This window comes from Akanthomyces muscarius, chromosome 4 (assembly GCF_028009165.1).
Source record: "Akanthomyces muscarius strain Ve6 chromosome 4, whole genome shotgun sequence".
In the NCBI taxonomy this organism is placed as follows: Eukaryota; Fungi; Ascomycota; class Sordariomycetes; order Hypocreales; family Cordycipitaceae; genus Akanthomyces; species Akanthomyces muscarius.
The window spans coordinates 3,980,065-4,002,919 of record NC_079244.1 but is presented as its reverse complement, the minus strand read 5'-3'; the positions used below and the strand labels follow the sequence as shown (position 1 = coordinate 4,002,919).

The 22,855-nt window shown below is 52.4% G+C and overlaps 10 protein-coding genes across 12 annotated transcripts; 5 read left to right on the top strand and 5 right to left on the bottom strand.

Moving 5' to 3' along the window:
- Positions 1 to 2,651: 2,651 nt before the first annotated feature.
- LMH87_012049 (uncharacterized protein) lies at positions 2,652 to 4,954 on the top strand (the record flags this gene model as incomplete). Its single annotated transcript, XM_056201292.1, has 6 exons — positions 2,652 to 2,730; positions 3,006 to 3,298; positions 3,359 to 3,369; positions 3,569 to 3,626; positions 3,682 to 4,851; positions 4,910 to 4,954. 6 exons carry the CDS (start codon positions 2,652 to 2,654, stop codon positions 4,952 to 4,954), a joined length of 1,656 nt encoding a protein of 551 aa, XP_056053059.1.
- A 644-nt stretch (positions 4,955 to 5,598) lies between these two features.
- Positions 5,599 to 7,083, bottom strand: LMH87_012048 (uncharacterized protein; the record flags this gene model as incomplete). The annotated part of the gene is made up of 1 exon (XM_056201290.1): positions 5,599 to 7,083. The coding sequence occupies one exon, from the start codon at positions 7,081 to 7,083 to the stop codon at positions 5,599 to 5,601; it is 1,485 nt and encodes a 494-aa protein (XP_056053058.1).
- Positions 7,084 to 7,415: 332 nt separating this feature from the next.
- LMH87_012047 (uncharacterized protein) lies at positions 7,416 to 9,743 on the top strand (the record flags this gene model as incomplete). Its single annotated transcript, XM_056201289.1, has 3 exons — positions 7,416 to 7,443; positions 7,841 to 7,850; positions 8,429 to 9,743. The coding sequence occupies 3 exons, from the start codon at positions 7,416 to 7,418 to the stop codon at positions 9,741 to 9,743; spliced, it is 1,353 nt and encodes a 450-aa protein (XP_056053057.1).
- Positions 9,744 to 9,975: 232 nt separating this feature from the next.
- LMH87_012046 (uncharacterized protein) lies at positions 9,976 to 11,186 on the bottom strand (the record flags this gene model as incomplete). The annotated part of the gene is made up of 2 exons (XM_056201288.1): positions 9,976 to 10,632; positions 10,722 to 11,186. 2 exons carry the CDS (start codon positions 11,184 to 11,186, stop codon positions 9,976 to 9,978), a joined length of 1,122 nt encoding a protein of 373 aa, XP_056053056.1.
- Positions 11,187 to 11,615: 429 nt separating this feature from the next.
- On the top strand, positions 11,616 to 12,050 carry LMH87_012045 (uncharacterized protein; the record flags this gene model as incomplete). Its single annotated transcript, XM_056201287.1, has 2 exons — positions 11,616 to 11,828; positions 11,886 to 12,050. 2 exons carry the CDS (start codon positions 11,616 to 11,618, stop codon positions 12,048 to 12,050), a joined length of 378 nt encoding a protein of 125 aa, XP_056053055.1.
- Positions 12,051 to 12,145: 95 nt separating this feature from the next.
- LMH87_012044 (uncharacterized protein) lies at positions 12,146 to 14,401 on the bottom strand (the record flags this gene model as incomplete). Of its 2 annotated transcripts, XM_056201285.1 has the most annotated exons (2): positions 12,493 to 12,499; positions 12,573 to 14,401. In XM_056201285.1, the coding sequence occupies 2 exons, from the start codon at positions 14,399 to 14,401 to the stop codon at positions 12,493 to 12,495; spliced, it is 1,836 nt and encodes a 611-aa protein (XP_056053053.1). The 2 variants fall into 2 exon arrangements, with proteins under 2 accessions (XP_056053054.1, XP_056053053.1); XM_056201286.1 differs by having other exon boundaries at positions 12,146 to 14,401.
- Positions 14,402 to 15,166: 765 nt separating this feature from the next.
- Positions 15,167 to 16,611, bottom strand: LMH87_012043 (uncharacterized protein; the record flags this gene model as incomplete). Of its 2 annotated transcripts, XM_056201284.1 has the most annotated exons (5): positions 15,167 to 15,240; positions 15,295 to 15,328; positions 15,379 to 16,440; positions 16,496 to 16,527; positions 16,572 to 16,611. In XM_056201284.1, the coding sequence occupies 5 exons, from the start codon at positions 16,609 to 16,611 to the stop codon at positions 15,167 to 15,169; spliced, it is 1,242 nt and encodes a 413-aa protein (XP_056053052.1). The 2 variants fall into 2 exon arrangements, with proteins under 2 accessions (XP_056053052.1, XP_056053051.1); XM_056201283.1 differs by lacking the exon at positions 15,167 to 15,240 and having other exon boundaries at positions 15,269 to 15,328.
- Positions 16,612 to 18,058: 1,447 nt separating this feature from the next.
- LMH87_012042 (uncharacterized protein) lies at positions 18,059 to 20,293 on the top strand (the record flags this gene model as incomplete). The annotated part of the gene is made up of 1 exon (XM_056201282.1): positions 18,059 to 20,293. One exon carries the CDS (start codon positions 18,059 to 18,061, stop codon positions 20,291 to 20,293), a length of 2,235 nt encoding a protein of 744 aa, XP_056053050.1.
- A 165-nt stretch (positions 20,294 to 20,458) lies between these two features.
- Positions 20,459 to 20,878, bottom strand: LMH87_012041 (uncharacterized protein; the record flags this gene model as incomplete). The annotated part of the gene is made up of 2 exons (XM_056201281.1): positions 20,459 to 20,749; positions 20,816 to 20,878. 2 exons carry the CDS (start codon positions 20,876 to 20,878, stop codon positions 20,459 to 20,461), a joined length of 354 nt encoding a protein of 117 aa, XP_056053049.1.
- A 384-nt stretch (positions 20,879 to 21,262) lies between these two features.
- LMH87_012040 (uncharacterized protein) lies at positions 21,263 to 22,637 on the top strand (the record flags this gene model as incomplete). Its single annotated transcript, XM_056201280.1, has 5 exons — positions 21,263 to 21,341; positions 21,414 to 21,455; positions 21,512 to 22,441; positions 22,496 to 22,565; positions 22,625 to 22,637. The coding sequence occupies 5 exons, from the start codon at positions 21,263 to 21,265 to the stop codon at positions 22,635 to 22,637; spliced, it is 1,134 nt and encodes a 377-aa protein (XP_056053048.1).
- Positions 22,638 to 22,855: the final 218 nt, after the last annotated feature.

The following is a 22,855-nucleotide window of genomic DNA, read 5'->3' as shown; positions in this document are numbered from 1 at the left end:
GTATCAGGAACAACCGGAGCATAACGACGAGCTGTTGATCTCTCGATGCATTGGCAAACAGCCGCTTGATTCCCTGAAGGGATCGCCGAGGTGGGATCGACTAAGCAGTTTAATGAAAGACCCTCGTGCGAAATGTCCCAAAGATGGAGGGTGTTCGTTCGAAAACGGGGACCCATCAGTGCCATTATCAGTAGCCCCCAAATCAGTGTCCCTGAAAACGACAGTACATCCTAAGGCAAATCGAGGCGGAAAGGGTGACAAGGCTGGGTGGCGCCGCCGCTGAACAGCTTTCGATTACTTTTCCTACTTCCATGATGGCGACTGCGGTCATGCTGGATAGGTGTAGCTTGTTAGCCCGGACGCAGGTGCCTCGACCCGAGCTACGCTACACGACGAAAGTTGTACGAAAACGAGAATGTGTAAGAGAACGGAAAGGTGTCGGCGCAGCAAAATGACAAAATTCACCACGGAGTTGGCCGACTTAGCTTTCCAAGATATCGGACATCCAAAGAGCAATTTGGCTGGACAGCGACCAATCGTCCCAGCTTGTCTTCGTTGTCAAGTGACGAAGCTTTGAACAGTAGAATAGCTGATCGATGATGGCGCGGCCGTGGGGCGCGCAAAATGAGACATTGACACTGTTCCTGTTGTGAGTCGGCACCGGCTGCCGACGGTGGAGGGAAGAAAAAAAAAGCATCGGTTGCAAGATTAATATGCTTGCATGCTCTGCTGCGGGTTTCACTTGTATTTTGACTTGGAGCAGTTGACAAAGCAGGCGTTCCGGAGACCGCATTTCGTCGGAGGACTCGGCCTCGCAGGCTTGCGATTTCAGCAAGCTTCGCCGCATCCTTTCGAGTGGTGAGAAGGTGCGTTCTTCGTAGAATGAGGTACTCAGTAGAAAAAGAAAGAAAAAATACCGCCATTATCAATTGGCGCCTTGGTAATGAACCATGGCAGCAAGGAGACGACGGCCGTCCGCCTAGGGATCCATCCCTACCAGTATGGAGAGGCCAAATTGTCTTCACCCAACTCATCAGTTGGAGTTCATGGGCCCCCTGCCAACTCTACACACGCCGCTGCGGTGATGTTATGAGTTGCGCTAGCTTTTACTGGTACTGGTGCGGTTCATGAATGAGGAAATTTGACACCGAGGTCGATGTCTTGGGCATGGTAGTCTGGACCGTCCAATTTCAGACTGAAAATATTGGCGCCAAGGACAGCGTTGCGGGCTAGAACCGCAGACCAATAACCCTGTTCGCCGAAAAGCAAAATTGACGATGGCAGAGAAAGAACAAATGATATCTGTCAATGCGGCTGATTCCGGCAAGATGCACCTCATGGTGAAGAGAGAATCGGCGGCAACCAGGACAATATGCGAGTGCATCTTATAAGGGTTCCCCAAGCCTTCGGTGTCTAAATTGCGATTGCTGCTCGGGATACGATCAGGAGCACAGAACTGTGTGGGCTGTTTCAGATGAGCTGGAGAGCGACTGATTGGGCAGGGATGAGCCCATTATTTTACGAGGATCATCCAACGGAGAAGTTAGCGTCGAGCTAGCTGCTTTGCAATATTGACATCGAGCACGGAGCAAGGGGGTACGATTAACCGCGAGGCAATTATCTAAATTACTTGCTTGAAGCCCATTTTTCCTGACGAAGGGAGATTTTCTGGAGGTTTGGCGTAGGTCGATAGCGTGGGCAGCTGCACGGATACAGCGCAGTAATTCGGGTACAGATCATGGAAACCTAAAACAAGTACTGATGGCGTTGAGACCTGGATGTCTTTTGCGTGCTCAGCACCGCGTTTCCGGCCCGGAAAGCAGGAATGTAATCATCAGACACAGTACAGTCGCTCGACTGTGCCACGATTGAGTTCTCTCCCTCACGCCCCTCGCCAGTGGCACTGCCCCGTGCCTCCCTGCCACCAAGCGCAACGACTGCAGTGGTAGCCTCTGCTGCACTAATACCAGACAATACTATGTAAGCATTAAAAAATGTAACTGGCCATGGATCATGGAAAGGACTCAATAGTGCAAGGGACAAACGATTTTTAACCCCATGCACCGACACACTACCAGTACCAACACTACTAGTATCCTTTGCGCCAGCATACTCAATACTAGCAATAGGCCTGTGCCTACCAAATTGTTGCTCGTGTACGGATACGGAGTTAATATTCGTAGGTTGTCAACTTTTTGTGTTCAACGTTGTCGCTAGCTTCAGTCGGGTCGTGCTGAAAAGGTACGATGACAACCAAGTATCCTGTCAAGCAATGCAGGCGAACGCTCAATGTTTCTCTTGTGCACCCATGGCTTGACCACCAACAGCAACACAGGCCGACCTTCCAGTCACGTAATCATGGCGACTGTCAAAGGTACAGCTTGTGCTACGGCGTAAGGCTGCACAAAACCTGCGTAACAGACCCGGCGAGAGCACAGAGGAATAAGTCAGGGTTTAGCTAGGTGTTCTGCTGCCAATCACTCTACGGAGCACTACAAGTCATATCGTCTCTATGGTACTATAACAGTGCAGATCAGTGCAAGTGTGTATGGGAGCGCTGTCGAATGCCGCGAATTTGTAGCAGTCGGCTGTTGTTGTGAGGCTTTGTCAACACTGTTGGCACTGGCATTTGGGGCGACGCGCCGTACGAGATGGGCCACCCCCTTCCAAGAGCGAGGCAAGAGCGAGGCAAGAGCGAGGGCACCCAAACCACCCACGGGTCTACAGTGGGTGTGTCAGTATGGCAGCGCAATTATAAGGGGGCAAGTACCTACCAGTGATTGCCCAAAGAGTTATAGGCCCAACCCTAAAATAGCACGTTTCCTGCCGAAGCATGCCACTGCGACGCTGCAATTACTGGGTAATACGGGCTGGTGGCTGATAATCTCCCAGGCACCACGCGCACGCCCCTGACACCCTTGCACCCGGCCGGGTTGGTGGCTGCCGACTGCACCTATGACAGGCTGCTACTGCCTGCCAGCCGGGTGCCAAACTCAGCAATTCAGGTACGCGACACATCCACCGCTCCAAACCCCACACGCCCCTGAGCGCGGTGCCCCTGTGCGTGGCTACCAACCACCACCTGCCTCCATTGGACAGTTTGGACCTCGTCTCTCTGCGTCGACGCTGGGCCACGCCCCCCGGCCCCCCAGCAACTGCTGGACCTCCTCCTTTTTCGTCTCCATTACCTCTGGCGATTCCCTTCACCTTTCTGCATCTTCATCGTGCCGTCTACTTCGTCCAACTGAGAGTCTTTTGCTCTCTACCACACTCCTTTAACCAGGCCTGCTCGGTCCGCGTGCGCTCTTTCGTTCAATTCCTTCGTTTCCGATCCCTATATTTACACGATTATCGTCAGAGTCCTGTGAGGTGTGTATGGCCCAATTTGCTGCTACGGTTCGACGGGGTCGTACTGGCGGAACGAATCGAGTCGACCGATGGAGGCAGTCCTTCGTTGCGTGCTGCTCCTCAAGCCGCAATTTGACGCGAGCCGACCATTATTGACAGCCAACACGTCGAGTCTGCATCCTCACAATCTTACCATATGCTGACGCTTTCTCTCCCATAGGCATTTTTATCATCATGAAGACTTTCGTCCAGTTGACCCTTGCGGTCACCCTTGCCGCGTCGGTGACTGCCTCATCCCACCACCACGGTCACCGCCACTTGCATGCCAAGAAGGATGCTACCAATGTCGACAAGCGCGAACCCGATGTCGTGACCAAGGTTGTTGCTGGTCCTACCATGGTCGTCTACCAGCTCAACGACAAAATCGTCAACGCCGACGAGGCGAAGAAGGGCCTTGACAACGGCGAGTACGTAGTCGTTGGCGAGTCCCTCCCAACTTTCACTCCTCCCCCGGCCCCTTCCACCACCAAGGACCTCGGCGCCCAGTTTATCGAGTCCAAGTCTACCACGACTACGACCACGACCACGACCACCCCGCCTCCTCCTCCCCCGACTACTACGTCGACCCCGCCGCCTCCTCCTCCTAGCTCCACTGCTCAGGCTCCTGTCGCCAACGCTGCCGCTAGCAGCGATGCCGATGAAAGCAGCAGCAGCTCGGGTGGCGAGGACATCGACTTCCCCAGCGGCAAAGTCAAATGCTCCGAGTTCCCTTCCAAGTATGGCGCTGTGGCTGTCCCCTGGATGGGGCTTCGTGGCTGGGCCGGTGCCCAGAAGGTCGCCAACTACCCCGACGCTCTGAGCTTCGACAACATCGTTGACGCTATTGCTGGCCAAGGCTGCAGCCCGGGTGACATGTGCTCGTACGCTTGCAAGCCTGGTTACCAAAAGAGCCAGTGGCCGAAAGCCCAGGGCGCTACCGGCCAGTCGGTTGGCGGCCTCTACTGCAACTCTGATGGCTACCTGGAACTCACTCGTCCCAGCGTTAAGCAGATTTGCACTGCCGGCGAAGGCGGTGTCTCTATCAAGAACGATCTCGATGAAGTTGTCGCCACCTGCCGCACCAGCTACCCGGGTAGCGAGAACATGAACATCCCCACTGTTGCCGAGCCTGGTCAGACTGTTCCTCTTACCAACCCCAGCCAGTCCGGATACTACCAGTGGAAAAACATGAAGACCTCGGCCCAGTACTACATCAACCCCAAGGGCGTGGCTGCTGAAGACGCCTGTATCTGGAAGAGCCCTGTCTCCCCCAACGACCGTGGCAACTGGGCCGCCGTCATTGCTGGTGTCGGCATGGCTGACGACGGCGTCACTTACATTTCCCTCTTCTTAAACAAGCCTACCTCCTCCGCCCAGCCCGACTTCAACATGGAGATTATTGGTGGCAACAGCAAATGTGGTTACCACAATGGCCAGTGGACTGGTGGCACCGACGGTTGCACCGTAAGTTTAACATGAATTTCTACTACGAATGGTACATGACACTAATCTTGAATAACAGACCGGTGTTGCTAAGGGCCAGACTGCCACCATCCGCTACTACTAAACGTTGCGGCATACTCGCGCAACATCAGAGTCGCTATTTCTCCTTGGATCTTCATGTGAATATTCTTTTCGGTAGAGGCACCGCTCGAGGGCATAACTATGCTCAAGGATCTACGCCTGCTTGTGGCTCTAGACGCAATCGTGTTTGGCCAACTTGTGTCTGGTGCTCATCGGCCGATCGCTGTAGGTGATGTAGGATTGCAGAAGACAACAGCGCTACTTTTGGATATACTGCGCTGTGATAATTGGCTATACTCTATTTAATCACGGGCGGCGTTGTCGGATGGCTCATCCTTTCTTGAGTCCTGTTTTGTCCTTCATGATCCCTTGAGCACTCATGTAGTTCATCTAGTATGAACTGCGCAAGACTCCTGTGGGCTGGGGTTGTTTTCGAAGTAATTCTTTTTTGCTTTATTACCTAGTTATTCTCGTAATTGATTTTTATCTTGGTACGAAACCATGTGCCGTTGATCTGTTAATAATAATGTCTGGTGCCTGATATCGATATACAATTGATTTCGGGTTTACACCAGTTCACTCTATATGAGGACAGACGATCTGACTTGAAGTGCATGAAACGCCAGCATATACACAGAAGCGCTCTCTTTCAAAACGTCATTTTCGTTCATTTTGCCACGGGTACACTCAAAATTCCATGGGCACTGCGGTGCCCGCCTCTCTTGCCCGTCGCAGCTCATTGCTTCGCTCTTCATTCTCTTCCTTGAGACGCTGCTCCACGTCCTCGCGGATGCCACCCAGGTCGGGCGGGATCGCCTGCATCTGCACACTGGGCGCTGCCTGAACGAAGCGCAGCTGCTCGGTGACGTGCTGAAGAATGTCCTGCAGGCGCTTCTGCGAGTTGCGGTTGACGCGTGGTTCGCCGAGAATTTGCTCCAGCGTGGGGAAGAGCGTGTCCTGGCGGAACTGGTCGCGCCACGGCACGTGCTGTGGCAGCGTCGGGCTAATCTTGTCGTCGCAGCTGATTGCAATGGACGTCTCGTAGGCCCATGCGCGGGCAACGTTTCGTGGGGTATAACCGCCGCCGCCAAACAGGATGAGTGGAAGGTTATACTTTTTGCAAAACTCGACACAGGCGCCGTGGCCCTGTACCTGTAGGTTGAAGCGGCCGAGACGGTCGCCGGCCAGGGAGTCAGCGCCGCACTGTAGGGCAATGGCGCCAGGGCGGAACTTTTCGACAATGCGGCCGATGATTGAGTTGAAGAGCCACTCGTACTGCTCGTCGGTGATGCCATCGTTGAGAGGCACGTTGACGGCGTGGTGCGCACCGGGATTATGCTCGCTCTTAGGACCATTGTCGTCGAGCGCGCCCGTGCCGGGGAAGAAGTTGTTGGGGTCGTACTTGTGGAAGGAGACGGTCATGACGCGGTCGGTCGAGAAGAAGGCCTCCTCGACACCGTCACCGTGATGCACATCAATATCAATGTAGAGAACACGCGGGTAGTACCGCAAGAGCTGAAGGATAGCGACAACAATGTCGTTGATGTAGCAAAAGCCCGAAGCCTCGGCCTTTTTTGCGTGATGTAGGCCGCCGCCCCAGGCAATCGCAATATCCGACTGCTTGGAGCAGAGCTTGCGCGCGCCGTCGAGCGCGCCGCCCGCCGACATAGAGCAGTAGTCGTAAAGGCCGTCAAAGAGGGGGCAGTCAGAGCCGCCAAGGTTGAATTTGAGATCTGGATTCTGATTCTCGAGATCGCGCGGAACCGGCTCTGGGAGCACCGTGCCGAGAAAGTCCAGGTAGTCGGTTGAGTGAAATGTGGCTAGTTCCTCGTACGTGGCGGCTCGCGAGACATAGTTGTCCATGGCAAATGACATGCCGTAGGAGTATATGAGCGATTTGGAGAGAGTGAGGCGCCAAGGCTTCATCGGGTGTGTCATGCCAAAGTGGTGTTTCTCCATGTCCGGGTTGCAGTGAAACGACACGTTGTAGCCCTTTGGTCGCGTGATGCCGGATTCTTCCGCTATGCGCTTGCATTTGTTGTAGAATTTGGCGTTATCCATGTCACTGGCAAGTCCAAGCGGAGACTCATACTCTTGGACAATATCGTGATCGACATCTTGTTTGTGAGGGAGGTAGTTGGGTTTCGGGACACGGAACTTGTAGGCATCCATGGCTGCGGGCCTAACGGCAAGGGCTCCAGCACCACCAAATGAGGGGTCTTTGGCCGTGTGTTCTTGGTTTCCTTCTGATGATGCGTACCCGAGATATGCGCTAGCGTTATGGCCGAGTAACTGGCTTGCGCAGGTCGTTGAGATTTTGATCGAAGCCAGAGCATGTACTCGCACCAAGGAGCCAAAGATGAGACAGTGCGCCAGTGGCAGGCAGCCTTTGGAAAGTATATGTCGTTGAGGAGCGATTGGGAATCGATTTGAGGTCACGCACAGTGGTCTAGAGCGGCGTTGTCGCGCTTCGCAATGAATTGTGTGCACAACCCGTCAGGCCTATGAAGGTTGCTAAAGCAGTACATTTAAGTGAGAGGCAGCGTTGAACTACAAATCAGTACCCCTCTGTCCTGTTGGTGGCAGGCTAGACCCGATTTGAATGTAGCGGCATCTCAAGGGCACCACGGTAGGTCGCTGGAGTGTTTCTCGCGTACCTGTTCCTAGAGTTTGTAGTGGCGACCAGCGCTGTAACCTGTTCGGGGCGGCAATGGCAAAAGTTAGGTACCTAGGTAGCACAATGCGGCATGCCTGCGTCCACTCATGGCATCGCTATTTTTCCGTTGCTCCGACATCCCGCATTTTCCCAGCTCATCCCAAAGAGCCCTGCGCAAAGCAGCCTGGTGCAATCACTCCTCATCGCATCCAACGAAAGACGACATTGACTCCTAGTTCCATCCTTTATTCTTGAATTGCAAGCACGAGATAGTTTGTCCGAGGTAAGTCGATTTCTTTTGACACGCTTCGCCCCGCGCGCGCCAGCTTCTTCTTCTTTTTTTTTTTGGCCCCGTGCTGCCTGTGCCCGGAGGCAAGCCATGGCCGTCATGGGCAGCGCAGAGTTGCGTTGCTCGTGACAACCGCAGAATCTAGCCAAGCACGTTACACTGAGTCGCGCAGGTGCGCGATTGACTGACATTGCATACGTACGGCTATTATTAATATCACCCAAACCGCTTTCATATTTTATTTCCACCTCCATCACCCCTCCATTTCACCCCCAGGTAGTGGGTTCCGCTCGTTAGCCATAATTTAGCTGCAGCAGCGTACTCCTGCCTTAGTGGCCCCATGCCATCCTGATCCCAGCCCACCTGTTGTCAGAATCTGGTTCTGCTTGGTCTATTTTTTCTGCTGCCTTTTCCCCCCTCTACCTCCCAGACGCATTCATATACTCTTGGTTTCTGCAGTGTGATTCCGAGCTTTTCGGCTTTGCATTCGCATGCTGTTTGGCATAGCAGTCCTGGGTCGCCTGCCTTGTCTCTACTAGCCATATCTTTGTCAGACTGTTAACAATGCCCAGAGACGATTTGTCCATCGATTTCGTCAAGAGGATGCCTCAAGCCGAGCCCCTCGACCCGAGCTTAATACTCGATGATTGGATCAACCGCGTCCAGAATCTTCCCGAGGAGATTCGCTTCATGCAGGACGAAATAGCCGACAAAGACCGACAATACAACGAATGTGTCCGAATGATCGAGGACCGCGATGCAAAGATTCAGAAATGGATTAAAACCAACGGCAGTCATGAACCGAACCCTAGGGAGGACTTGTTGCGCTCACAAATCCGCGAAAACTATGCCAAAGCCGATGGTCTTGCTCAGGAGAAAATTGACATGGCCCGCAAGCTGCAAGTCACGATGGACAAGCATTTGCGCAGTCTCGATATTCAAATAAAACTACTATACGACCGTGCTGAGCCTGGTTTTACCGACCCCGATGAGGTCCCATCTCTACTACGCCCCAGCGCAGCCAACATTGCGGCGCCTTCGATCCGCACAAGCAACCCTTCGAGTATGATGGCTGGCCCGACTCTCACTCCTGTCAATGCTAGCTCCAATCCCGCAATGGCTCGACTACCTACACATCCGCACATTCGTCAAGCTCAGGCACCGCAGCAACAGCAGCAACCGAATCAAACGCACGCTGCTTCCGCGCCGGCAACTCCCGCTGCTAGTATGATAATGAACAGGCATAGAGAGGGCTCTGCAGGACCAGCCACCAAGCGTGGCCCCAGGACAGCTCTTGGAACAGGCACCGCTCCAACCACGTCGAGCGGCCTTGCGCGCCACTCATCTCTAGGCCCCGGAACACCAAAAAGCAGCGCTGCGACTGGACCTAACGGGGCGGTCAGAGCTGGTAGTGCCGGTCCGAGAGCCACAACAACCAAGCTTGGAAATGGGCCAGGCAGTCGACGAGGCACACCAACGGCGCCAAACCGTAAGAGGCCTCCACATAAATCGAAGCTATCCCGCGTGAAGAAGGCTTCTGCTAGAAACTCACCGGCTTCGACGGCAGACAGCGACCTATCAGAGGCTGAGAGTGGTAGTGGTGATGATGCCGCACGTCGCTCCAGATCTGCGGCCGATGAGAAGGATGCTGACGGTGACGAAGCTCTCGGTGATGCCGATGAGGACGACGAGGAAGAGGAGGAAGGGGGCGACGACAAGAAGTACTGTTTATGCCATAATGTAAGCTATGGAGACATGGTTGCGTGCGACAATGACAACTGTCCGTACGAGTGGTTTCACTGGTCCTGTGTTGGACTCAAAAGCGAGCCGAATGGTACTTGGTACTGCCCTGTATGCTCCGAGAAGCTGCAAAAGAAAGCCAAATGATTTCTGTCTGTTTATCATGATTTATGAGATTGCTGGGCCGGTGTTTAAATCATTGGATGTAAAGAGAGGCATTGAGGGTCAGCTATCCGGCGTTTTTACTTTTTACAAGATACCCTTTACCATGTTTGCTGGCTTGGCTGACTGCGGCACTCGGCTTCATCCAAACTTGATGCATTGCGACAGCAGCATTATTTATACACATAATTTGTTCATTATAGTTTGTGCTCGTGCTCTATGATTGTAAAATGCACCTGACCACACCGCGTCGCACGCCGTCTGCTTCTTCTCGTAAGGTCGTGATATCGCCTCCACGACCGCGGGCCTGGTCGACAAAGTCATCTAGGGAGCCTCCAACGCCGAAGTACAACTTTTTGGCCGCTACCAGAGCTACTGCCGGCGACGTGTCATGTTTTGCGCCTTCTCGCTGCAGTATAGAGAACGCGACTTCCGTAAAGGCCTGCAGCGCGAACGGCGAGTAAATCGTCTCTGCGCCGAGGAGCAGCGTGGCGGCGGACGCGCTCGGGTCTGTCACATCGCCGGGGATACCGGTGTACACGAGCTCAACAAAATCGGAGGACCAGGCACCAGACAGGAACGTGAGAGAAATGCGACTGGCGATGAGATAGGACTGGAAAGCTGCAATGACCCCGGGGAGCAGCTCAAGCTCGTCTTCGAGGGAGAAGGCGTTGTGCAGGGCGGGTGTATGCTCACGAGCGGAAAGAGCCCATGCGAGAATGAAATTGGGTAGAGTGACGAGCTGCAATACGGTAGGGTTGTAATCGGCAACGATGAAGGATGTTGATTGGCGCGTCGCAGCTGTGGTCGGTGTGTTGGCTTCTATTGTCCATTGAAAGAGGGAAACGGAGGGCAAAGCGGTTCCGCAACCAAGCTGAAATCATGTTAGGTTTACTTGCGCCTTATCTGCCTGAAAAAAAAACGTGAGGGAATAGATGGCGGTCTTTGGCTTATACGGCGTACCTCTATGATTCTCATAGGTAGCTGTTCGGCGGCAGAGACTTTACCCTGAGCAGCCAGCACCTTGACCAAGTCTACACTGCTCTCCCAGCTCTTGAACCCTCCTTCATATACGCCCGTCTTGACATCATGGGTACCCAGACCGGAGCTATCTGCGCCGACGGCATGCTCCGCGTTTTCCTCTTCCTCTGCCATGAGCTGCACTCGCACATCCCAGAGTTCGCGACGGGGCAGCCGCACGACACTGGCGTCGTCAAGGGTCACGTCCAGCAGGCTGTACGCAATTTTTGAGGGCATTGCATCAAGCATTTCGGAAAGATCATGGCGTGTGGCGGGCAGCTGAGGCTGACCCGCGACTGGGAATGCGCCGGCTTGCGACGCTGTGGTCGTGGGGGCAGCGGCCTGTAGGGCTTTGGCATCGTTGGAGGCGTCTATGTCGTCCCCAGAAAAGCCAAATGAGAACGCCATGGCGTGAGTTTTCCCGCGGGGAGGGGGAGGGAACAAGCTTCTTTCTTTGGGTACGAAAGTATGTCAATGTAAAGCCTTCCAAGTGCCTCGAAAAGCTGCGACTGAGAGTCGAGGTTCTGCCCGCGGTGGGGCCGAAAATTCGGGCTCGAGCCGCTACCATGGCTGCGATTGTGCCTACGAGGTAAGTACCTACCGGGGGCCACCTAGGTATGGAGGCCTAGCTCTCTACTTTTCCCTTTTGAACATCACTTCTGGCACAACTCCTTCGACGTTGCAATTTTCTTGTCCTCATTAGTGTCTATATTTTTAGGGACTTTCCTTTCAACTCGCTCGCGCCACGAGGCACATACTTTCCACGTTGCATCATCTTTCGTTTCTCCGTCTCCTTTGTCACATGCTCATTGGACAGAGTCGTGAGCAACTCTCACCATGCGTTCATCATTAGCGAGACTGGCCAAAGCCGCAACCATGCAAAACGGTCTTCGCTCTGATCCCATGGCCTTGTTGCCGCCAATTCCACTCTACCGACGCCTGTTGCGCGCGCACCGCAAGTTTCTTCCGACAGAGATGCGGGTCCTGGGCGACGAGTATATCAAGGCTGAGTTTCGGGCGCACCGCAAAGTTGACAATCCAGCGCATCTAGTAAGCAAACAAGAACATAGCTTTCGTGGATTTTGTATGCTGACGGGTTGTCCAAAGATTGGTTTCTTGACGGAGTGGCAGATGTATGCGCAAAAGATTGAGGGAGACGCGTGGGTTGGCGACAAGATTGACGAGGGCAAGCTGGCTAAACTGAGCGATGAGCAGGTGTATCAACTCTACGACCTGATGCAATCAATAGAGAAGCATCGCAAAGGCGAATAGATGTGGGGAGCATATAATACAATTAGACTGTACACTCTTGGGTATTGGTTAATGAGCTAGGTAGACTATGTACGTTATCCGTCCTTCGCGTGCCATTACTTGCGCTCTAGTGCCTCGGCAATCCATGTTGCCTGAACTACGCTCACTTTTTTCGCATAGTTCTTATTGGTATAAACATGCTCAAGGAACATGATAGCCTCTACCTTTCGTCCATGAAGCACGCTTGCTGGGTGGACTGCTACCACATGTTTGCCTTGGACAGACACGTAGCTGGCATCCGGCGCCAGCATGGCCGTCTTTAATGCAAACCCACGGAGGAAGCACTTGAGCAACGCTTCTGCACGCTCGGGAGATACTGGGGTAAATGGCTGCGGGTCGGCCGCCGGCGCCTCGTCGAGCAGCTTCTCCTTGAGACACATGCCACGAAGCTGTCTTCGAATGTTCAAAGCCTGCTTCATAGTGCGTATATTGAGCTTTCGCTTCTGACACCACTCATATCGGTTGGAATTTTCAGCTGTGTACTGCTGCATGGTGGTGAGGTATGTAATGATGTCTCCTTCACGTCGTTGAAGCTCTTTTCGAGATTCCTTGACATCTTCCTGGCCTTCTTCCGAGTGCACAGCCAGGAAGATATCCTCACCCGCGGTGATACAGGATATAATATCAATTGCTTCCAGTACACAGTCGTACTCCGGTCCGGCAGCAGCAAGAAGAACGGCGCCCAAAGGAGCTGAGAGGGGAAACTTTGCCATGATCTCTCCAACACTGGTGATACTCCCATCGTCGTTTAGTGCCCCAAGGAAGTGCAGGTGAACCAGCGCACGCTCAATTGCTTCTGTTTCGGGTGCATCCATCAGGGGAAAGGATAATACGTCCTGAATTCCGCGAGCCTTCATCGTAAGAATTGCGCCGAGAACATCATTGCGAAGGATCTCCGGGAGGTCGGCCAACTGCATTGAATCGAAACTCGCCTTGGTGTACAGGCGATAGCATTTACCCGGCGCTTCACGGCCAGCACGGCCAGTTCTTTGAATTGCTGATGATTTAGAAATGGACTTGGCGAGCAGCGACTCCATACCCAATCTCGGACGGAATTGCTTGATTTTGGCTTTGCCACCGTCCACCACATATCGAACACCTGATACCGTGACTGATGTTTCAGCAATGTTCGTTGCGAGGACAACTTTTCGCGTAAATTTGCTTTTCACAGGGAGGAAGGCCTCTCTCTGTGCGTCAATAGATAGCTGGCCGTAAAGCGGTACAGCTTTAATCTTAGGCACGTTGGAGGCCAGGCTAGCTGAGTACTCCTCGATCAGCTTCTGCGCGACTTCAATCTCCTCTTGTCCCGTCAGAAATGCCAGAATGTCGCCAGGAAGCGGCTCTTCCGTGTGTATCTTGAAAATGCGTTTCAAAAGTGCGTCTTGCAGATCGGCAACAGGCCAAGATTCGTGTTGAACATCCACGGGAAATTGTCGACCCTTGATCCGTAACACATCGACACCTCGGTGGCTGTGCTGCAAAATTTCGTCATCGTCAAAAAATCCTTTAATGACGTCGACGTTGGCGGTAGCACTCATGATGACTACTTTGAGGGCAACGCCGCCGCGATGCTTAGGCCCTGCAATCAAAATTTGCTTGAGGAAGCCTACCAAGAGGTCGACATCTAAGCTGCGCTCGTGAATTTCGTCAACAATCACAGCACTATACCGTCTCAGAAACGGGTCTCGCAGGAGTTCCTGGAGCAATGTTCCCTCGGTGAGAAATTTGATTTTGGCGCCTTTGGGTACTTGGTGGTCGAATCTCACAGAGTATCCGACTTTGCCGTCTTTTCTTCCCTTGCCCAGTGGCGTGCCTGCTTCTTGGGCCACGCGATGCGCCAGAGTTGTGGCAGCGACTCGTCTGGGCTGCGTAATCGCGACCATGCCGCCCACATAGGCTTCATCTGAGGAGCCTTCATCAAGCTTGACCAGCTGACGCCTACACCAAGGCTCTTCGGCCAGGAACTGAGGTACTTGCGTACTTTTACCGGAACCAGTCTCGCCCACCAGAACGAGGATACTGTTCTCTGAGCCGCGTAAAGACTCTTGGATGTCGTCCCTATGCCGCCAGATGGGAAGAGCTTTTCTGGCTTGAAGCAGGCCTCCATCCACAGCCCTGCGTTCTCGACTGCTTGAGGTTTCCGTAGCAGGGGCTTTGTCTGTTGATTTTATTGCAGGAGGCTTCACAGGCGGTGGTGGTTTTGATGGCCCCAGGTACCCGTCCAGGGAAATTGTCTTGCCCCCAATATTGATTGTACCAAAGCTCGTTTTTTGTTTCTTCGGAGGACGGCCGCCCTCTCCTGCAGGCGTCATATTGACAGCGGATCGAAAATAATTGAGATGTGCAAATGTCATGAGAACTAGGCGTGCCAGGTCAATCGAGAATTTTTAATGGGTCCATGGACTGGGCGACACCAAAATACGCCACTTTAACACAGTTCTTCTAATCTTCTTTACATTAATTCTTTCTTTTATTTTTCTTATTAACATCAGTCTCTTGTACTGCTCAATATACAAAAACCACATCTGTTCTCACTTATTTTGTAGATCCTCTTTCATCAAAGTAAATACTATATCGGCCTTATCTTTCTGACACATTCTGCGTTCAGATGAAGCAAAAGCCGAATAAGCAGTAATTGGCACAGCAAGCTTATTCAGTTGTATGATGATTCAGATCCTCTAATTGTACTCGACGTATCCCTGCTAATGAATGTATCCCAATATGCGGCAGAACGCGCGCTGTTCAAATCAATGTTCCCATAACAGAGGCCACATGAACAAACTTGTGTGAGGGTCAATGCCCAGGTAAGGCCCGGAAGCCTTTTACAGAGGCGGCTTTGCGGTGCATTTGTTGCTCTTGACGATGTCCTGAAAGCGCTATATGGTGCTGTAGGCGATGACTTGCTGATTCAAATTGGCGTAAACTGACAGTAGATTACAAACGAACAGAGTATCTCATGAGGGCATTACTGAGCATTTTTATTATCCAGGTTCATATCGTAAGTAACTCTCCATCTTTACAGAATAGCGCAGAATCAGGTCTGAAATCAAGAAACCGATGTCGCGCTAGGATCTATGCTAGCAGGATACAGTGCTGGACTTGAGCTGGGAGCACAACATAGTAAGATCTGGCACACCGGTGCAACGAATGACTGTTTAGCTAAGCTCGCATGACTCCGTTTATTTGATACGGGCCAATCTCTCACGGTTCATGCGAGTAGCATCATCCACGGCGTCGCTCTGTAATCAACAGTTAGTAAAGTGGCTAAGAGTGTATCAAAAACACCAACCTTCGTCATAATTCTGTCGATCTGATTGTTCTGCGAGTTGACTTCCTTTCCAATCGCACGGCTGACCATGTTCATCATTGAAACTTGGCCCTCGAGCTCAGTGATGCCATCGTCGATCTGATCCTCAAGCTCATCAGCCCCTTCTTCATCTTCCAGGTTAAATTTGCCGTAGTCTTTCTTGGTGCGCTGCTGAGGCCTGGCAACACCGGCTGTGTTGATGTCACGGAAGTTAGACTCCATGCGCTGGTTCGCGGAGAAACCCTCACGGCGAGTAGTCTCTCTTTGATCACGCTCGGATCGGTGACGGTTCAGGACATCGTCATCTGCCTTTTGCTGGCGTTGCTTGGACGTAAATGGGTTAGACACGTGAACTGCAAACATGCTTCTGTTGAGAGTTTTCAATTCTGCCGCTCTGTCTTGCGCAATCTTATTCTGATTGGCAGCAAGGTCCAGGTTCTTCTCGGTGTTGTGTAGTCGTTCGCCCTGGGCTCCGAGGCGCGCGAGCGTAGCGCGGCCAACGTCGTTCGCTTGTCTCGCCATCTGCACTGAGCGTGAAACTGATGCGGAACTTTCTTGCTGGACTTGACGTTTTTCAGAGAGAATTGCTTGCGTTTCGGCTTCGTCTTGTTCTTCTGCAGTCAATTCTCGCTGGTCACCGTAGCCCCCATAGCTATCTTGCGAAGCAGTAGACGGGTCACCTTGGCCATAGCCGCTACTGCTTGTTGTTGTTTGCTGCTTCTGGGCATATCTTTCTTGAGCGCCGCTTAGAAGAGCATCTCTGTTGCTGTCTTGCTCTTCCTTGTCGTTCCGTCCAAAGCCTCCATAGCCACCGGGGCCTCTAGCACCGGCGGTAGAGGCGCCATATCGGTCCGGCCCGGCGTTGCTCTCGTATCTGTTTGAGCCATAGCCGCCTCCAGATCCGTACTTTTCGGAACTATATCCGCCGTAACCACCAGCACGACCTGAGGGATCCTGCTGTCCCGCGCCGGGCGTACCGCCTGGCGCACCGCCACCACCACCGAGCTGGGATCGGGCCTGCTGATATGGTGTTACATTCGCATACTTCGCTGAATCAGCATACGGATCAGTCGCGCCTTGAGCTGCGTGCTGTGCGTACGGATTCTCCGATTGAGCAGCCCCAGTCGATCCCTTCTTGCGACCACCAAAGAGGGCATTGCGACTAGCGTCGTCACCATCGTCGCCGCCCTTCTTGCCAAAGCCAAACTTCTTCATATTGCGGTATTCGTTCGCTATGTTATTCGGTCGATTGTGGAATGAGGGATACGGTCCAGACAGGTAAAGCAGAAAGTGAAAAAGAGACTATTGCAGGAGATGACAAAAGGTCGCAGGTGGCAAGGAGGCTTAGTTTGGTTACGGCAGTGCACGACCAGCGTGTCAGGCGCCTAGGTAGGTACCAAGTTTATGGCTTGGGCTGTGGCCAATAGTGGGGCAAGTGTGCTATAAACAGCACTACAAGAGGTTACAGGAGATCTCTAGGTACCTACCTACCTTTGCGGACACAGCCTCCTTTCCAGCCGACGCATACTTAATTCGTCGGTAGGCAGCGATTTAGAACAGACCTCTTCTTTCACAGAAGAAGTGCAATGACGGGCACCAGATTTGCAGAGGTGTTTGTAATCTCACGCATGGCCTGATACAACCAACCAGCGAGCTTGGCGGTACCTGCAGTTGGCAGTTGGCAGCCTGGTAACTAACTTAAGCGGTTGCCCACCTAAATTAAAGAGTCGGCGCGCCAAGGGAAGGGCACTGGCAAGCTGGCAACTGGGGGCAGCTAGGGGGTTACACCCACTGTAACTACGTGCCGACCAGTGAGACCCCACAAGACTACTGGGCTTACTGTTACAGGAGCGAGGTCGCTGGCATGTGGCCAATGACATGCCGACCTATGAATCGGATGCTCAGAGCATTGCCTATTACTCACACTTTAGTCCTCGGTGATGTGTCACTGCTTGCGTGTAGTACATTGAGCACCAGAAGCTGCACATTATCCTGCGGCATCCACGGCCGTGAGAAACCGTTGGCCTCGCTCAGAAGTCGGATAATTCGCTACTACACACTCACTACATCTCAATTTCTTGTCCCCCAAACGGCCGTCTCTCCTGTCAGCTCAACTGGCATAATGAGTCCACAGCGTCATCCTCTACAAACACAGCACACAACACGGACGATGCGCTAAGCGATTCGCCAGATTACATCTGTATCGGTCTACATAAGAAAGAGAATTTATATCGGAGCCCCCATAGCGGCCTGTGACAGAGAGGCCGGCTAGTAAAACATCATGGCGTCCATATTCACGTACGATCCGGATCCTCCCAAGGTATCGTCACCCTGGATTCCTCCGGCCGATCCCACGAAGTCGGCTGTCTCAAGTTATGCGTTAAAAGAACAGAGACGCGCCAAGCATGACTTGCTCTCAGACTACGGTGTAACCAAATTGGAGGCTGAGCCCCAAGAAGGCCCTACTGAATATAAACTGCATCTTCTCTTGCGGTCCAGGAGAGCCTTTACATATATGTCAACACGCATCAAAGGCAGGAAGTCGAATGCTGGAACGGCACAATCTGCTAATTCGGGGAAAATGAGTCCTGCAACACCCATTGTCGCGCCCCAGCCTCGACAACAACGCCTCCAGCATCTCACCACACAACTTCTCTGGAGAATGCAGCAGTCTTCTCCGCATCACGCGACGAGATCCAAAGAACTGGTGGTGCCACGTTTTCCCGATGACAATGCAGAGCTCAATGTCGCCGTCCAACTCGCACCTTTGATTCCCGGCCTAGAGGAATCGGGGGGTGCTTTGTATGAGATCGGTGTATCGGACGACGGCACGCTCGTGGGGCTCACAAAGGATGAGATGGACGAGAGTTTGACGACACTGAGGATCATGGCGGCGAGCTTAGGCTGCACAATCGAGATCATGCGCATGGTTATTGTTGGTGAATGCGAATGGATGGAGTCCGTTGATCTCGTCAACAACTCTGACGCCGCCGTTCGCCAAGTACACAAGCAAGACAAGCTCTGGGTTGCAGAAGCCATGGTCACTCCATACTTGAAGCACGGTGCTGCAGAAATTGACTGCGCGCATGGGCCACACAGTTCTGTACCTGGGACGCGGCAGCGACAGGACAGCTTTGCAACCGCCAGCCGTGGCAGGTCTACCATCTCGCAGTTGAGAGTAACTCTTACGGGCCCTACCACTTCTGGAAAATCCAGTTTGCTTGGTACTCTCTCTACAGGAACTCTTGATAATGGCAGAGGCAAAAGCAGACTAAGCCTCTTGAAGCACCGGCACGAAATGGTCTCCGGTGTAACGAGTTCTATAGCACAAGAACTTGTCGGGTACAAAGACGGTACTATTCTCAATTTTTCTCGGCCAGATATCGAATCATGGATCGATATTCATGACCAAGCGCAAGACGGCAGACTCTTGTTCGTGTCAGACTCTGGTGGGCATCCTCGTTACCGACGGACTGTTCTTCGGGGCCTCATGAACTGGGCACCGCATTGGAGTATTCTCTGTATAGCGGCGGATGATTCTGAGCAAAGCTCCGGCGCAAATGTCCTCACAGACCAACAAAACCTTACTATAGAAGTACCACACGTCGACCTCGTCAAGGCACACCTCGCGCTGTCTCTCAAGTTGGACGTTCCAATGGCGGTTGTTGTCACGAAAATGGACTTGGCCTCTAAGATTGGTCTCCAAAAGACTCTTATCAAGGTTCTTAGCGCGATAAAGGACGCAGGAAGAGTGCCAAAAATCCTGAAACCTGATCAGAAAGAGCACAAAGAGCTGGCTCAGATTCCCACCAACGACAGATCAAAAGTCAGTCCAATTATCGAGGCAATGGAGGAGGCCAACAACTTGACCAAGATTGTACCGATTGTCCTCACCAGCGCAATGACTGGCTCTGGCATAGGCTTAGTTCATGCACTGTTGGAAAGCTTGCCTGTGCCTCCTCCGCCGACATCACACGACTTGGTAGGCGCTGTGTTGAATCCCGAACAGCCAAAGTCGCTTTTTCACGTCGACGATACTTATAATCTACCAATCCCTCAGGGCAGCTTGGCCGCCGACATCGGAAACGCGCACAACGGTGTAATTGTTTCGGGTCATCTCAGGTTTGGCAGTTTGACGGTCGGGGAAAGTATTGTCGTTGGTCCATTTCCATCTGGAGATGAGGAGGGGAAAGTATCTGGTCCGGAGGATCGTCCATCACCAAGCAGCTTTGGCCTGTCCATCTCTCACCCTGCCTCAGCAGAATTGGCAAGAATCGCCATGAAAAATGCTGTCTCAGCTTCAGAAATTGCCGGTGAATGGCTCAGAGCTGAGGTCGTGAGTATTAGAAATCTGCGACTTCCGGTAAGGACTCTGGAAAGTGGCCAGGCGGGATCCGTTGGCCTTGTCTTGGACAAGGTGAAAGAAGCTTCGCCTAGAGACATGCCGCGCATTCGCAGAGGCATGGTACTAGCCGTGCCGTCGAAGCACATGTTAGACACTGGTCTCTCGTTGCAGGCTGCAAGCGGTTTCACGGTCGTTTTCAATAAGTTCGACTCCAAGACACTTGCTGTTGGTGCTCTGGTAAACGTATATGTCGCTAGTATTCGGGCCGCTGCTCGCGTTTCAAACATCCATTGTCCTTCATTTGGTGGCGCTAGCCAAGAGTCTGGCGATACTACAACGGACGAGCTTGGGGTGTTTAGCTTGAACGAGGAGGTGGAAATGATGGAAGCAAGAGGATCCCAGGTCAGCAGCGTTGCCGAGGTGACATTGGAGCTGCTACATACCCGAGAGTGGATTGAAATGGGCTCGCGCGTCATTTTACTAGAAGGCGGTTCACGGGATAGATCGGGTCTAGAAGGGCACGTTGGAACAGTGGTTGAAATTGTTGATTAAATTTGCAGTCGGGGTTATTCCGTCATATACTTAGCATAGCGCTCGAGTGAATAGGTGTGCGGATGAGTGTCAACGCGCTGGTTCTTTCTGGAGATGGATTTTAATTCTATTGTATTCTTTTTTGTGATAGTCGTTGCGACAAGTTCGAGAGGCCGTCCATTTAGATCAGGCTTGTACCAAGCCATAAAAGAGCGTCCATGTCAGAATGAAACCTGATAGCCCGTTGAATATGCCGCCGGTCCAGAAGCTTGCTGCGCCGTAATAGTATCGGCTGGCATCGAAAGGTGTCTTTCCAGCGGCAAGCGACGAGGGTGCTATTTGAATGGCATAAAACATGACGGTCGCAATAATGGAGAGCACGAAGTAGAGAAGGAAGCCAGTATATGATTCGAGGCCAAGCACGCCAGCGGTTACGCCAAAGAGGGGCGCAGTTATGCTCTGGAAATTCGAAAGAATCTATGAATAGCAATTACGCATCAGCTCATGCAAGATCCGAGGGCGAGACGGGGATTGGGTGCTTACTCTGCCATTGTGAATCATGGACTCTTGGACCAATGGGTTGATTTGGTATTCTCGCTCTGACATTTTGGCGCGTAGCTACCTTTACTTCTTTTATTCGATGGTGAATCGGAGGTTTTTAGCGGTCGTCGTGTATGCGACCGTGCGCTGGCTGACGATGGGTTCCGTTGATCAAGTTGTCGTAGATGAGTTGTCGTAGATGAGTTGTCGTAGATGAGTTGTCGTTCGCAAAGGAGTACTTGAATCCAGGTAGGTACTAGATAGCTTGGGAGCATGCGCTGCTCAGCGACGTGTCGGCGCGCCTGTCCAGTGCAATTGCTGCCTCTGGTGTGGCTGCGTGCGCCCCGGGCCGAACATGCTCCGACACCAAAGAGGTACGTACCCTCGGGCGAAGCTCTACTACCCCTCCACTGTTTATCGCGGGGAAGACTTGAGAAACCATTCACATGCATGATTCTGCATTGGATTGACAGAATGGAACACAATTTCGAGCCATTGAAGAACGACTTACTGCTTCGTGCAGCACGCGGTATGTTCTTGCATGCCTTAGGTTATCATCTCGAGTGAGCGGTGCTTAGGCTAACAACGTCTCTTCGATTAGGCGAGGTTGTCGAGCGTCCACCTATGTGGGTGATGCGACAAGGTAAGAGGAAAAAGGCGCCGCAATACTAAACATTGAGTCTGACATTGAGTCTAAAGCCGGTCGCTATCTTCCCGAATACCATGAAGAAAAGGGTGGTCGCGACTTTTTCGAATGCTGTCGTGATCCCGAGGTAGCCTCGAACCTGACCCTTCAACCGATCGACCGTTACGCCGGACTCATCGACGCCGCTATCATATTTTCCGATATTTTGGTTATACCGCAGGCCATGGGAATGACAGTCGAGATGGTAGATAAGAAGGGTCCGCATTTCCCGGAGCCTCTCAAGTCTCCCGAGGACGAGCAATACGGCATGGTCATGGAGCGCAACGTTGACGTCGCTGAGGAGCTCGGCTATGTCTATAAAGCCATTACACTTACACGTCAAAAGCTCAAGGGTCGTGTGCCCTTGATTGGCTTCTGCGGTGCGCCGTGGACGCTTTTTTGCTACATGGTCGAGGGCGGTGGTACCAAACTCTTTGCACAGAGCAAAACATGGATCTACAGGTACCCTGAGGCGACTAAGAAGCTTTTGGCCAAAATTTCGGATATCTGCGTGGACCATCTAGCTCTGCAGGTCAAGGCAGGTGCTCAAGTTGTCATGGTATTTGACTCGTGGGCCGGAGAACTTGGACCGGATTCTTTCAGCAAGTTCTCAGAGCCATACCTTGCGCACATTGCACAGAAGCTGCCTGGTAAGCTCAAGAGCCTCGGCCTTGAGCCTGTTCCCATGACTGTATTCCCTAAAGGCGCTTACCATGCCTTGGACAAGGCATGCAACCTGGGTTACAACGTTGTCGGTCTTGACTGGCTGCATGATCCTGCTGAGGCTGTGAAAATCCGCGGCGACCGCAATGTCGTCTTTCAGGGCAACGCTGATCCGGGCATTTTGTATGGCACGAAGGGCGAAATTACTGAGGCTGTCCAGCGCACTGTGGACGGCTTCTGGAGCGGTAAAAAGAAGGGCTGGATCGCCAATCTGGGACACGGTAAGCAGCATTCCTCTGCTCTGGTCTTGGGCAACAGACTGATCTTGCATATAGGCATCACTCCTGGTGTCAACCCTGATAACCTGAAACACTTTTTCGAAGAGATTCACCGTCTTACTAAGGAGTAAGACACACCATCAGAAAATCCTTATATCAATGGATCTAATCGGAGAGGCTCGGTAGAACCCATTTTTAAGCGTTTTCAAAAGTTTTGTATTCCTTGTCATATTAAGCTTGTTAGGGCGTATTCCTGCATAGTATGATGTAGAATAGAAAGAAATTGAGTAGATTAAGACTATTATACATCACTCTGCACGCAGCTGGAGATAGCTCATGTGCCAATGCAGGCCACCTTGCAATATATGCTCTCTTTTTTATGCTCAGTTACATGCGTTTGCAGTCGTGGGTGCAAGC